The sequence below is a fragment of the Neomonachus schauinslandi genome, chromosome 7 (genome assembly GCF_002201575.2).
Source record: "Neomonachus schauinslandi chromosome 7, ASM220157v2, whole genome shotgun sequence".
Taxonomy (NCBI): Eukaryota; Metazoa; Chordata; class Mammalia; order Carnivora; family Phocidae; genus Neomonachus; species Neomonachus schauinslandi.
This window is the reverse complement of record NC_058409.1, coordinates 33,321,245-33,336,683: the sequence shown is the minus strand read 5'-3', so window position 1 is coordinate 33,336,683 and position 15,439 is coordinate 33,321,245. Positions and strand designations below refer to the sequence as shown.

Genomic DNA, 15,439 nt, shown 5'->3' with positions numbered 1-15,439 from the left:
TGAGGACCTGCCAAAGGTGTAAACTCTGCAACCTTGCCCTGACATGGCCAGAATGGTGCATCTCTAATTTTGATGCCCAATTTAGCGTTATGCCCACACAAACAAGAGGGCCCTGATCTCCTTGGAGAATTAGGAAAGATTTACCAATGAGACAGCAAAATGTGGTCTCTAAAGTGCTAAAGGATGCTGAGTCACAAAGCATGTTCCTTTCATTATGATGGTTACATGGCCATAATGACCGTTCCAGTCATTACGAAAACAATGAAAAACAAATGAATGAAATAAAAAGGAGAATGGACAGTTTCTGATGACTGGCTCCCCACCTCATGCCTAATTAATAATCCAAGTAATGGTTATCCCCCACCCTCTGATTTTGTTTTCTGTTTTCATCTGCATCATTAAGTGTTCCCATTCAAGGATCTCTGTGTACTTCAAAGTGAACAATGATAGAGAGAATGAAAGGGTCCCGAACTGAGGTTGGGGCCAGTGGTCTCCGTGGTTGTGACTGAACCCAATCTCCACGGCATACTGTGCTGACAGACTTCTCAGAATTGGTTTTCTCCAGGAAAGTACTGTGGCTTCTATTTGCCAGGATCACCTAGCTTCTGTCTATGGCCCACCCAAGCAAACAGCAGGCAGAAAAAACGAGGGAGGCCCAAACTCGGATATGGCACATTCACGGCCCTGGGTTTCCAAAACAGGCAGCGAAGCTCCCGCAGAGCTCGAGGGGCCCTCGGGGTGGGCCTCAGGGTGGCTGAGGCAAACTCTGCAGTCAGCGTGGGCAGCTGCACTGCCTCTGCCTCAGGAACAGCCTGGAGCCAAAGACTCACAGGCGCCAGTCAGGTGTTCACTCAGCCTGGAAGGGCAGCAGACTTGTTGGCAACATCCACAATCCTACCTCCAACTTTCCTTGAAAGTCAAACAAAGTACAACTGTTCCTGACATCACTCTTCCTGCCCTGGGAAAGCCCCCAAGTTCTGTAGCAGGCAAGCAACGGTCCCCATGGATGGTGTAAAGTGGGCCGAGTGACCCCCAGTGTTTTATGTAAAACAAATCACATCTAGACAACTGAAAAATAAAAATCTCAAGTCCCCTCCCCTAGGACCTGTTTAAAAGACACTGCCCCCTTTTTACCACTTAGCCGCCAAAGCAGCCTCTTTAGACATACCATACTCAGTGGTGACTCAGGGGGCTCCCAGCTGCTAAAAACAAAGATTAAAGAGGGGCGCCTGGGTGGCTCGGTTAAGCATCTGCCTTCGGCTCGGGTCACGATCCCAGGGGCCTGGGATTGAGCCCCACGTTGGGCTCCTTGCTCAGCGGGGAGACTGCATCTCCCTCGGCCCCTCCCCTGCTCTTTCTCTCTCTCTTGCTCACTTCTTCTCTCTAAAATAAATAAATAAAATCTAAAAAAAAAAAACCCACAAAGATTAAAGACCATTAAATGATACTGCTGGCTAAGATCAGGGACAGTAAGCAACCTGGGCTAGAAATTCAACCTTGCTCATGCTGAGCAACAAATGACAGGTACAGAAATTTAAACAAAATGGGGAATAAAAAAAGAGATAAAAAAGAAACCAGAATCTCCTTCAAGTCTAGGAAAGCAGATATAGGAGTGCTTAACAAGCCAGGCAGCGAGGGATGGAGACTCCACAGGCAAGTCTGGCTATGGAGAAGCAGAAGAGACTCACTGCCCTTAAGCTGAACGAGCTTTCCCAGTACATGATTTCATTTTATGCTACTGTTTCGTCTGCAGTAAAAGTATTCCTTAAGTCCATTTTAGAGTCTTTCTCCCCCTGAGTCTTAATATCCCTTAGTCTCTTCTAAGGCAAAAATTGTTGGTCCCATTTTGCAGATCCACAAATATCATAAAGAGATAGAACGGCAGGGTGTGACCGTGTAACCACGGCCCAGAGATGGGCAGGAAAAGGTTCTGATATCCTGGTGTCTCACCAGGTGAAATGAGTGCCCTGAAGACAATCTGTGGCTGAACTTCGAACTGTTTTCACTAGAGAAAGGCAAAGTCAACTCTGTTCTTCCCGAGTTTTATCCAACCGCAGCCTGAGAGTCCAGCTGTTCTGGTCATGGCCTCACATACTTTCTGCAGAGGCTCTAGTTGACAAGATTTATGCGGTGGTCTGAAGAAGCACGCTAAGCAGTGTGGGAGGAAACCACAAGGGAGGACTTTCTGGCCCTAGCACAGTGGATATCTAGTTTCTGTGGAGGACCGGACAAGCAGATCTAAAACTGCCTGTCTCGGTTATGGGTGCTTACCACCCAAGGGTGAAGCAACAAAGGTTCTTCTTTTTCCTAGTCTCTGGTATGTCATCACAGTCATGCTAAGGGTTGAGGATCTCAACACTGGAAGGGCTACTGGAGGGCTTTTCTTTCTAGAAGTGGACACAGAAGTGGCACTGGACATATTCTACATCATCAGGGAGAAAGGAAACCAGGACAACATAAATGAGTGAAACAGACTTGGCTACTGATCCACTGAGTTGCTACAGTGTCTGGATGTTTTATAAAACTAAAAGAAATCGCTTTTCATGCCCAGCAGCCAGCACAGTCAATAGCCATCACCAAAGCCATCTCAGCAGGAGGGTAAATCAAAGATCACCAAGGCCAAGAAGCAGTATGTTAAGAATAATGATTCCCTTCTGAGATGATGATGCTCAAAAAATCCACAACAAACTAGCCAAGCTCCACATTTAGGAAGAAGGTTAAAATCACGTTCATGGGACAATGCTCAAAGTCAGATGGGGCCAGAGCATAAATTCCGGGCGGGATGGCTGAGCAAGGGCCTACTGTGGAAGGCAGTTGGACATCATACTTACAGTGAGTTGGGCCGGGTGGGTTTGAGCACATCCAGGTCCGGGTCACTGGAGTTCATGTTGGGCTGCAAGCTGCTGCTGGAATTAAGGATGCTATTTGCATTTGATGAGACGACAGATTCCAAACTGGAGTTGATGATGCTGTTTCTTTGTTCCTCTGGAGAAAAACAAGGCGACAAACCCCATATTACTACTATTTCATAAGGATAGTTTGTTTCGACATATACAAAAACCTACCAATAATGAGAATGGATTGAGACCTCAGCAAAGCTCAGAAGACATAGGAAAGGATAAGGTTTATAGGTGGGAAAGGAAGAGGAAAGGAAGAGGAACAGGTGACTTGTGACTTTGGAGAAAACCCCCCTCTGCTCAGCCTGATAGGACAGACCAGCCATTTTCCTAAGAGTGATCCTACCACTGCACCATAAATTGTGTGTCTTCTTTTGACTGGTAGATGGGCAGAACACAGAGCGGCCTTCATAGCGCCCTTGTATTCAATGAGGTCCTCTTGGTTTCTGTGACATTCACCTTTTATTCTAAAACTCCTGCCCCCAATATGGTCTTAATTGTGAGGGCCATGTCCTACCTCCAATTCTATAGCACTTCACCATAAAATATCTACTACTTACTTGGTCATCAACATCCTTATGACTGCAGTCTACATTCCTGACCACTCCCAAGACAAACCCTCCTGCGTTGCCTCCAGCTCCATGTATTTGATGTCTAGCTTCAAGTCAGTTCTTTAATTAATAGATCTATAAGGGCTACAGAGTCGTCTGCATATAAAAAACTGAGTCCATGGTCCACGCAGTCATATTAGTGCTTGGAGAGTATTACTAATCCCAGAGGGAGGAAACCTGAGTTCTTTTCAAGACTCCACCCCTGCCTGGCTGAGTGGCCTCAGGCAATTTTCACTCTGTTTCTTGGCTAATGCATCTGTAAAATGGGGATAATGAAAACTGCCTTGCACAGCTCAAGGAGTTCATAAGGATCAAGTGGGATCATATGCAAGAATGCATTTTGTAAACTTCAGAACACTGTTCGAAGATAAGAACTTTCTGTTTCTTCCCATCTTTAAAAACTTGGAACCGTGTGCTGAAGAAAACATTTTTGGGATAAATCAGCTAAATGGCAAAGGCACCACTGCTGTAGCAAAATATCAGAGTCCCGGAATGTCATTCTCATCCCACATTCATTACAGATACACCATAATGAAATCAGCTGATGCTGCAGGCAGTCAATTCACTTATCAGGAAACAGCCTACGTGGATTAATCCTCACTGGACCTTTGAAACAAGCTGGAGGTATACCATGTCCCTAAGAAGACAGACTGGACTCACTGACATGGTGGTTTAGAGGCTGGCATTTGAACTCTTCAAGCAGTAAAGGGGGTGATGTGATAAAAAAAATACTTTTCCATTTATACTAGTCATGTGCATAAAAATTTATCATGCTTATGAGATGATGTTAGAGTAATCTTTACATTTAATACACACACACTCATTCACACACACACACACACACCCAAACACTCAAACACTCAAACACCCCTAATATCTTGACAAATTCTCAATGCCATGTTTAAAACCCTGCAGAAGAGTAAAAAACTCCATGAGGCTATTGGGAGATTTCTGAACTCTAAGTAGATTTTGAAAAAAGTAGATTATTAACTTGATTCCTGAGATTTGAAACTATTCATATCTCAAGAGCTTAAGTTCCAAACAGAAACAACAACAAAGAAAGAGAAACCAAAAGAGTTACAATGCACCCAGATATAGGAGAACTAACAGGGACTTTGAATGGGAACTTGCTATCAGGAAGAAAACCAACTCTAAAATTACATAATTAGGGGATCACTGAGAAAATGGATATGCCACTTACCAGTATGAATCAGTGCAAACTTTCCTTTGCACAAAATACTCATGTTGAGATTTCTGAAAAAGACTGAGAAGCCCAAGACTAACATATAGAAAAGGGCACTCAACACACTTCTCTGGGGTTCAATGAAGACAATTTCTGCTTCACAGGGAAGGAGAGGTGAATAGTTTTATTAACTCTAGTTTGAGGCCAACTTTGCATGATGTAATTTTCTGGATTCACAGGAAACCAAAGAGTATAACCATAGCTCATATTTCTCCTGTGATTATATTCACTTGCCCTTAAGAGGACTATGATTCTATAAATTAAAAACAATACCTTGCTAAAAACATATTAGTTTTTCTAAAATATTATTGGGACTTTTTTCCTGCCTTACTATCCATTAGAAAAAGAGTATCTGAGATGGAATTTTCTTCAATTTTCATCTATTCAGTGAATACTTATTGGGAACACATTCCCAGATAATGAACACCCCTACACTAATTCCTAGGTATTTTATTCAGATGTATACTAGAATATTTATTAGTAACTTGCATATACTTATTTGTTCACATGTCTACCTTCCTCAGTAGACTAGGAGCAACCTAAGATTGAACATGTGACAGATAAAGCTTTGAAATCATAACTGAAAAAAAAATAGATAAAGATGCTTTCCTTTATATAACACTTTATCAGAATCCTAACCTCATATAAGAATTTGATTCTATAAATGGGATTTGGGTAAAATTTTTGAGAACTTATCTTCTGTTACAGTATTACAGACTGGCTTTTCTCCATGAGCTAAGCAAGGAACACTGCTGCATATGGAAACTGACATTTGTCTTAGATGAACCCACACGAGAATGAGGATGGGGTGGACAATGAGACTCCAACCCTGCCTGGCCTAGAAAAGCCACAAAAATTAAATGGGTGGCAACCCCCAAACTGAAGTCGAGGATTTCTAGTATTTCATTCAGTGGAGGTCACTAGAACTCTTTTTTAGGAAGTAAATCCTTTTTGAGATTCTATTGACTTGTATTTAGGTACTGTGAGCCTTGCACATATGGCAAAACCTCTAACAAAATGACAACAAAAGCAAAAGATCAAGAAAAGGTGTCCTTTGTCCAAAAAGAAAATACAGAAAAAAATTAATCATAAAATTTCATAGTTTTGCAGTCAAGATAGCCAAATACGCATCTAAACAGTCAGACTCTTTACCAGTATGCCTCGATGGGCCACATGATAAGGAATTCTGGAAACCTGGCACTCTCGGACTATAAGACCACTACAGTTTTATTGGACATAGTGAGACTGAGAACGTCTAAGGTGGATAGGCTTCTGAGCTGAAATGCTGACAATCCCTATTGAGGGTGAGCAGGACAGTGAGAGTCATTCCAGGGAAGAGGTGGAGAGTAAAATCAACAGCAATTCAAATGTTTTAGTGGTATGGCAAACTATACCGAGACAAATTCTAAGGCATTTGGCATGAATTAAGAAAAAAAAGAGAACATGATTCAGTAATGTCACTCCAAACAGGGGGGATCTTCGTCAGGTGGGCAAATGAGTACTTCCCCTAACAGAAAACATAATGAGAACAGGCAGCCTAAAACACTATTTAAAAAAAAATTAAATTAACCAAATCTTTCCAATACCAGACTTGGACTTCTCTGAGACATCAATGATTCAAACTAGCTCTGGCATCCTCATCACAAGGTATAAGAAAGACTGATGGCAATTACATTGCTGAAGAAAAGGAAATTATAGGCTAGGGAGGGGACTGAAAAAGAAAAACAACAACAGTTATGAGTCAAAGCAAAAGGATCACGGAGAACCCCTTAAATGACCAAAAGAGAAAGAATGCCTACAACTCAGGAGTATTCCTAAACTGGGGATCCCTGCCTTCTTCAAACATGTTTGTCAACAAGAATCTCTCTTCGTTTTAGTCACAGAAGACAAGAGCTCAGAAGCAAGGAAATGATAAAATAAATCCCCTAACAAATGTAAACATGTATGGGTAAGTGATGAATGTCTTCATGAACGTAGTTTCTACGAAGAGTGATAAACTCTTCCTAGTGCTGGTCCTAGTGGTGAGAAATGCAAACTACTCGGGGCAGGGGCACGTATGCCCATACAGAACCCCTCGAGCATCTATTACAGAGACCTGCGAGGTCAGCATCAGTCACATGTTCCTGGCACCCGGCCCGTGCATAATATACACTAAAGCTCCATGAATGGTTACAAGACAAATAATAAATACAAGGTGACAAAAAGCAATGAAAATGTATTCTGCTGGCACAGAAAGAGGAAGTTCCAAGTGACTGAATTTTCCAGGTGCTGCATACAGGGACCACTAATGTCCTTGAAACCAAAGTAATGGTTACAGTGGACAGAGTCTGTGTTTTTTGTACGAATCAGGAGTGGAAAAATATGACTATGCAACCAAATCACTGCAACTAAAAAAAGAAAGCCACAGAATAATTTTGGTGATATTGTACTTGTTCTGGGGGTTGCCATGGAAATCTGGGAGCTAAGCAACTTCACTTTCCATATTTACCAAGTGACTCCTGCTCACTCTAATGACAATCCTTCCCCATCCGCACACCCCCCATACAAAAGGCAGGGTCTCTGTTTATCACAGAACCCAGAAGCAGGGCCAGGAATGCACATGCAGAACCAAACCAAATTCACGTGTCTCGGCAAGCCCCAATGCTCTGGCCCACTGAATACACAGAGTGGGAGCATAAACAGGAAACACAGACTTGCAAAGTCACTTTGGGGGAGGTTTCCCACCACACATGGAAGGCTGTCAGAATACGGGCTAACATCATCTTTCCATGATGTCTGAGACTAGCTGTCAAAAAAAAGGGAAGAAGAAATGTTCTTTAACAGTAGCTCATGATGCCTCACAGAGCCCTAAGGAGGGAATGTGCTCTCTACATGATCAAACAGGGAGGAAAGAGAGTTACCAGACTGATGGAAGTTCTGCAAAGACACAGGCTTTCGACAAAAAACATTAAGACAAAAGCAAAATACCCAGAGGCTTTCCCTTGCTGTGGTAGGGAGAGAGGTGTACTTTCTTATGCTTATTAAACTTTTGCAATGAAGTCTGTAATGTATCATCCTGACAAGATATGATGATAATAGAATGGCAGCTTAATGAATTTTGCAATAAAAAATGATGAGTGCACAGCAATTTCTGAGTTTACCATCTCTGGGAAACACCCAAGTACATGAGAAGCTTGGAATCAGACTTTCTGAAGCAATTTTTTTCTTTGTAGTTTTTGTTCCTGATAATAGTGGCGTGCCAAGCCACACTAAAATCTGAGGTGGTATGATTTCATGTTGACCCAGTGTCAGTCCCTATGATAAAAATAATCTCAAAAAGCAGTTTGAGCAATGTGTTTGGGCACATAAAAACAGTTTCGGCAATGTTTCAAAAAACAGTCTTAAAAAAACAGTTTGGGCAATGACGGACTAAACAGTGAATTGATAAGTAAAAAATGTGGTCAATCTGTTGTTTTGTCCATAGGACATAATACATGATATTACAACTTTTGGCAGGTCGTCTTCAACAAAAACTACCAATTTTGGTTCCATGTGGAGTGACTGACTTGCTTCCTACTCATTGTGCTCATAATAACCCTTCTCTTTGCAAAGGGAAAAAAATGCCAATAAAACTGGATTTCACGAGCGAACGGGGGAATCATTGTGCCCAGGACAGGCCCAGGACTGAAATGATTCACAGGAAAGAGGCGTGGAGGCACAATGGGGAAGACCATCCCCGAAACAACACCATTTCAAAAACCACAATGTAGAAACGAACCTCTACATAATGGCTGGACAGGGAGTTGAGTGATCAGAGTTAAATAGGTACTCCGCTACTTATAACATAGTGTTCTTTTCCAGCTGAGAACTTGCTTTTGAGTAGGGATGTTGTTCCTTGAATCTCTGGTTCCCAGGTAAGTGAGGGAGTCCACTACAGACTGCTTATATTATTGCTCATTAAATATATATATATATTTACTTATTTTTATACCATGACTCACTGCAAAATGGGCTTGAGATAGTAATAAAATGTGTGAATAGGTAGTTTGTTTTTTAATAATGTAAAAATTAGTCAATACATAATAAACATGCCTTCCTCTCTAATTTAGAAGTACAGAAAAGCATACAAATATTCTATACGCATTTTGTTGTGGAAATGTCTAGTCATTTTTCTATATATAGAAAAATACATATATATACTTTTCTTTTAACAAAATGGTATAACACCATAACAATAATGAGTTACCTGCTTTGTTCACTAACTGATAAAGCCAGACACATAAGACCGTAATATGCTTTTTTTTACATTTAATGATCTACCTTGAACTTTTTTCTTGCCATTAGCTTTTCAGGGCATCATTTTTTAAATGGCCACATCAACTATGTGGTTTTCAGTCACACACGGTAACTAAGCATAATTAATCCAAGAGCCACATGACACCTTAGTCTGTGCGACAGTAAGATTCCAGGTGGATAAACGTGTCACCTGCCAAAACAAACAGGTGTGTCCAGAGCACCCAGGATCTGCAGAGGCAAAACCTGAGAACAGGCACATGCTGCAGCCTTGACTGCCTGGAGAAAGGCATTATGTAAGCCTCTGAATAGTATGAATTCCCAGTTCTTTTTCAATAAGGAAGACACAAATGAGAAGTATATGAGCTGAATTCTTAACCTCTCACTGGGTCTGTCTGGGAGAGGGTCCAGGATGAATTAAATGCACTAAAGGAATTAATGAGAGCTATAATCCCAGCAGCTAGTTAGTGTGATCCATGTAAAACAAAGCCCAAGAATCTATTCCCACCCCCCAGCCCCAGCAATGCTGTACAACTCATCCCAGCTGCTGATGTATTTGAATTCAAGCATCAAATCAGCTCTCTCTGGGGCCACGGTGACTCTGCATTCCCCTCACAAATGGGTCTCTTCTTTGGAATCTGCATGATCCAGAGGTGGAATATTTCTTTAGTGAAAGGTAATGTAAAACTATAGTCTGATGATAATCATCACAATGGTAGCCAAAGTTTATTAGGTGCTTACTATGTTCTAGGCCCAGTATCAAGTACCTGACATACACTTGCACTGGCTCACTTAATCACGTAACTGCCCTCCAAGGAAGCTGTTCTTAGTGGGTGATTTTACAGATGAGCAAATGGAGGCTCAGAAAGGGAAAGTAATGCACTCCCGGTCTCAGGGCTGCTAGGTGACAGAGACGGCACTGAAACAGTGCAGGCTGCCTGCAGAACCCCTGCCTTCAGCCACCGTACCAGGCTGCCGCACACCTCAACAGAGTCAAAGAGATGTTCTGGTAGCGACAGAAATGAGCAACCTTGGCTGTTTGCCCCTTCCCCCAAGCCTGTGTGTCTCTCACTTTAGCTGGCATCAGCATCACCAGAGTGTTTTTAAAAATACAGATGCCAGGGTGCCTGGGTGGCTCAGTTGGTTAAGCATCTTGATCTTGATTTTGGCTCAGGTCATGATCTCAGGGTCTTGGGATCGAGCCCCACGTCTGGCTCCACACTCAGCATGGGGTCTGCTTGAGACTCTCTCTCTCTCTCTCTCTCTCTCTCTCCTTTTGCACCACCCCCAGCTCTCTCTAATAAATAAGTAAATCTTTAAAAAAAATACAGATACCTGAGCTCTAGTCAAGACCTCCTGATTCAGAATGTACCAGGGAGGAGGAGAAGGAGGAGACCAGGCATCTGTATTTTTAATAAGCTCCTTACCATGTTCAAATGGACACTAAGTCTAAGAACTCCTGTTCCAAGAAACATGTTTCAATACCTTGGTGTAAGTCCTAAAAATCTGAGACAAAAATCAGTCATTAATGTCACCTTGTAATCTCTTAGAAGAACTTTAGTTTTTTCAAGTAGGCTCCACACCCCAGCGTGGAGCCCAACGCAGGGCTTGAACTCAAACAACCCTGAGATCAAGACTTGAGCTGAGATCAAGAGTTGGATGCTTAACTAACTGAGCCACCCAGACGCCCCTCTTGGAAGAACTTTAAAAGGCACAAGACATGGTTCCTGGTCCTCTCTAATCCTTCTGGCTCCACCTTCTACAGTTGTCCAGAAAAAGTACAGCTTCTAGGTCAGTACCTTTCATCTAGATATACCGCTCTCATTTCTGCTATATGATGTATCCATGTGGCAACTTGGAGATTAAATGTAATTTCCCTTGCTACCATTCATCTGGCAGCACAGTTGAAAAACCCTGTTCCATCTGTTCTGAGGTGATCACAAATGGGAGTGACTACCTTGGCCCAGCAAATTCAAGGTACTGCTGAATGCATACTGCTCTCTGCATAGTTGGCGCTAGACCTGGAGGGGCTGCTGCCTGCTGGTATGCATACTGAGGAAGCCGTTCAAGATGGTTCAAGTGCCCCCATGGCACCACTGCATGCTAGGACAGATGGCTTTAATTGCTTCTGTAGTTCAGTCTAATAAGATTTTCACTTCCATGGCTAAGGAACTGACACAAGCACCCTTTGGGAGACAACGTGGCATGGGGAAGGGACATCACCTGGGTACAAATTCCTCCCAGCCCTCCACCAGTTGTGTGACTACTTAACCTCTGGAGCCTGAGTTTGTCTGTCGGTGAAACGTGGTTACTAAGAACCTATGTCACCGGGTGATGGTCAGTTGTGAGAACGAAGTAAGATAGTAATGCGCTTTAGGCTGCTTGGCACGTTAGGTGAGGTATAATAATTTTAATTTTTATTGCTGTTCTTACTGAATGAGGTTCAGCTCTAACTTGGTCTCAAGGTTCTTCATCAAATGCATTAATTTATCCTTCCACACAAGCCCTCCCCCCCCCACCTCTGTCTCTTTACAGGCAGATTGCTAGCTTATTGAAAGTTTAAACTCCAGGTACATAAGCAACACTGGAAACATTTTCCCTTAGAATTAAGGTTGGGTTTGCAGGCTAGGTCACAAAAGCACATAGAACCACATCTCCTCGAGAACAACCCCACAAGTTGAAACCGGAAGGCAGAGTAATCACTGGCTAATAGTACAGCTGTGAGGTCAGAACAACTAGGTTCAAATCTACTTTGTTGCTGTGTGATTCTGAGTACATTATTTGATATAAATTTTATTTTCCTCCATTGTCCCAAATGGGGACAGCACCTGTGTCATGTAATTGTGAAAATTAAGGGAGCTGTTGCTTTGCACAGTGCTTAGCATGAGAAACCACTTGATAAATTATGGAGCCATATACATTAAACATACATTTAAAAATTGATTTCTAAGAGAATGTTTTCTAAGTACAATTTGGAAACAGATCTTTCCACAATCCTCAGTTCTAGAGACAAGAGCTACCCGAGCTACCCTCTGCTACTTATACAAAGACTATTCCATGTTCCTTCTGTAGAGCATCACTGTCATCCTTCTCTCCTGTGGACGAGACTATGACTCATTTCCTTTAGCATCTTACTCAAAATTCTACCTTTCAGAAAACATTTCTTGACCAGCTATATATAATTTGGGTATCGAGTCCCCTCCTCACTAAAAGATTCAGTGGTTTCCAAATGACTTGCATTTCTTGCTGTGATGCTTTTTAAACCCTGTATCTCCCTCATAATTTCCTTTCTTTTTTTCCACAAAGTTTAATCTCAGAGACTGCTCCCATTTCATTCCTAGCCCCGCTTCTACCACACACTGATTTGTCTGAGGAGCCACATGCTGCCCTGGGGCTGGCCAAAGTCCTTACCCAGCAAAGAGCAGGAGAAAGCATTGAGCTCCTCCTTCTGGGAAGAGACCACTGTCATCAGAAAGACATCTTTACCTTTAGGCAAAGGGAAAATGCCACCTGGAGAAGATTCTACTACTATCCATAGATTGAAGCTGAAGAATCTTATGGAGGTACCTAGGACACAAGTCGTCTATGTACACAGAAAGAAAAACACTTCTGGAAAACAAGACACACATCCAGGAGCATCAGCTATTATGTCACATGCTTCCATGAGCCTGAAGTGGAGGTATGAAAACAGAAGACTGAGACTATGAATGCCCAAGGTGACTCTCAGGAGCTTCCTCTCCAGGAAGAGGGAGGCAATTGACAGCCTGAGGCCAAGCATGTTGGCACAGACTCATGTCTATGACAAAAGAATGGGCTCCACCTTTTGCACAGAGCAGGGGCACTGCAGAGAGGGGAGAGAATAATGTGTGCTGATGATCAACAACTGGAACCTCTCAAAGGGAAGCACCCAAGTGAGCTATGGCTGGGAATTTTAGGCCCAGTAAGCATTTCAACAGGGACTGAAGAGAGGGCTAACCAATGGAATACAGAGAAAATTCTCAACTGCAAGTGCATCAGTGAGGAGAAAAGCATAACTGAACTCAAAAGAGATCGGACAGATGGAAATAAGAGGAAATAAGGTTCTGTAAAACATCATCTGCCAAGTGTGAAGGCAGAGAAGGGGTATGTGGAGATGTACTCGTGTGTCCACACAAGAGCAATCCTTCTAACAAGATATTTGTTCTGTGGCAAGAACCCGAAGAAAGGTAAGGTCACATCAAACCTGGACAGGTGTCACAGGAACTGAAAGTGCACAACATGGAAATGACGGGGGAACACAGTGAGCATCCACAGTGATATAACAGCCAACTGACAATATCGAAACCCAACTCTAGTCCAAAGAAACTCGAGTTCATATATTTACATTAAGAGAAAGGAACTGAATCACCCAAAAATTCAGAGCAAGATCTGTGGACTCTAAACCACGGCATACATTTCACAGGTGGGAGGTAAGATGTCGGATGAACATTCTTTATCTTAATGGTTACATATTTATTTTAATGTATACTTGAGAATAACATGGTGAGACCATCAAATTCATGTTTTTAGAGATTTTACTGAATAGGATGAGGCCATGTAAAGAAGGGAGTGGCTTTAAAATTAATTTTTTTTGCATTTCAGTAATCCAGCTTTATTAGACTGAACATTTACTTCAAAAACACAGAAGAATCATATAAAATGAACATACCTGCACATAATAATCATAGCTGAACATGTAAAGAGAGAATGATCTGATATTACAGAGAAGTAATTCTCTTCTCACATAGATAATGGGAACAGGATAATTAATAGCCTGAAAATCACAGTCAAAGGAGATTAGTGAGACTACTGAGGTCAGAAGTGATGCAAGTTTTCCATACAATGGCCGGGACCAGACTTCATGACCAGCTGAGCAGGGTGACTTTTAACCAGGATATCCAGAGAAGCCAGAGCATCACAAAGAAATATTCTCAGAAAGGAAATTTTTTTTTTCCAGCTTAAATATTCCCTTTGCTGGCATTTTTACCCCATATTCAGGTTCAAATGCTCACTTTCAGGATGTACCTCTAAATCACTCTTCCAAATAACCTTTGGAAACGTTACACACAATCTCAGGAGTTTAAACTTCTTTTGTCACAAATGCACTTCATTCCCTCTCCTTTCTTTTCATAGCACCAAGCTTCTCCCAATGACTCAAATTTCAAAATTCCACATTCTTCTCCTTTGTTTCCTACATATAACACATTGCAAAATTAATTTTCATATTCTCTTTTTTTCTCTGTGTTCCTCCTGCGATCTTTCTTTCAGATTCTGTCAAGAATTGGTAACATAATGTTGTAGGAAGACCATAGGTTTGCAGACAAATAAACCTCATTCTGAATCCATTGCCTTCTCTCTGTTATATGATTCTGCAAAATAATTTCATTTTTCTAGGCCTCAACCTTAGCATCCTTAATAAGTACCAAGCATAGCATAGCATTAAAAAATGGTTGTCCTGGATAGATGTGCCATCATCATCTCATTGGTCTATGGGTTCGTTTATTTATTCTTTTAAAAAAGTGTAGCAAGTGTCTACTAGAAACTAGAAACTATGTTATGCACTGAAGCTTTACCAATCGATTTAAAGAAATGTATTAAATGACAGCGTATGAGTTATGTGTTTGTCGACCAAAGAGTGAACGAAGGTTTATGCAAATGATTTAAGTTTGGAAGGAACTGAGCTAGATATCGAAAGTTCCCTTAAACTGAAAAGCATCACCCTACGGAAATACACATTTTTTTTTCTTTTTTTTTTTTACCCACAAAAGACCTGCCGTGTTTATTTGTACTTTAATTCTACAGAGTAAACTCAGCAAAGTGCTTTGATAAAGGAGCCTTCTGTCTTTATCCACAGATGAGACAGAGGGAAGAGTCAGGTGTGTGAAAACGTGACAGTGCCCTGTCACCTGCTCATCTCACAGTGAGGGGTGGCTGGGTTACAAGCTGGGGTGGGGTGCCAGCAGAACCTGCCAGCTCCTGGCCAGTCACCCACCCATCCTATGGTACTTTCCAAGCCAGCTTGGATATCGTTCTAGTTTCTTGGGAAAAAAAAGGTTTTCCAAAACAAACTATAAAAAGTCTATGTATATATGCCCGCCTACATACTTTTCAATGAAAACATTTCTTCTTTGAGAAAGGGAGGAAAGCTAAGCACCCCTCAAATATCCGAGGTTCCATTCCTGTTTCCAGGGAGCATTTTGTAACATTCAGAGGAAAGACAGGCTGCTTCACTGTCTTTCCGTCTTCCATCCTTCTGTCCACTGTCTGCAGACTGATACATCAGCAGCTCATTCGTCGGCTTAGGTCTGTCTGTTCTCACATGTCCTTACCTTTCATCCTCTACCTCGTGTGATCAAATTAATCTTGGGTCAAGATCTAATTGATTTTCTCCTAATCTC

General features: G+C 41.9%; 1 protein-coding gene across 2 annotated transcripts in view; it reads right to left on the bottom strand.

Moving 5' to 3' along the window:
* The window catches only part of ARHGAP26 (Rho GTPase activating protein 26), a 419,879-nt gene that overhangs the window by 68,474 nt on the left and 335,966 nt on the right, over window positions 1-15,439 (bottom strand). For both annotated transcript variants that reach the window (XM_021702216.2, XM_021702215.1), the window contains exon 20: window positions 2,832-2,985. In XM_021702216.2, the coding sequence (XP_021557891.1) occupies window positions 2,832-2,985 (154 nt within the window). The remainder of the gene's footprint in view (window positions 1-2,831; window positions 2,986-15,439) is intronic.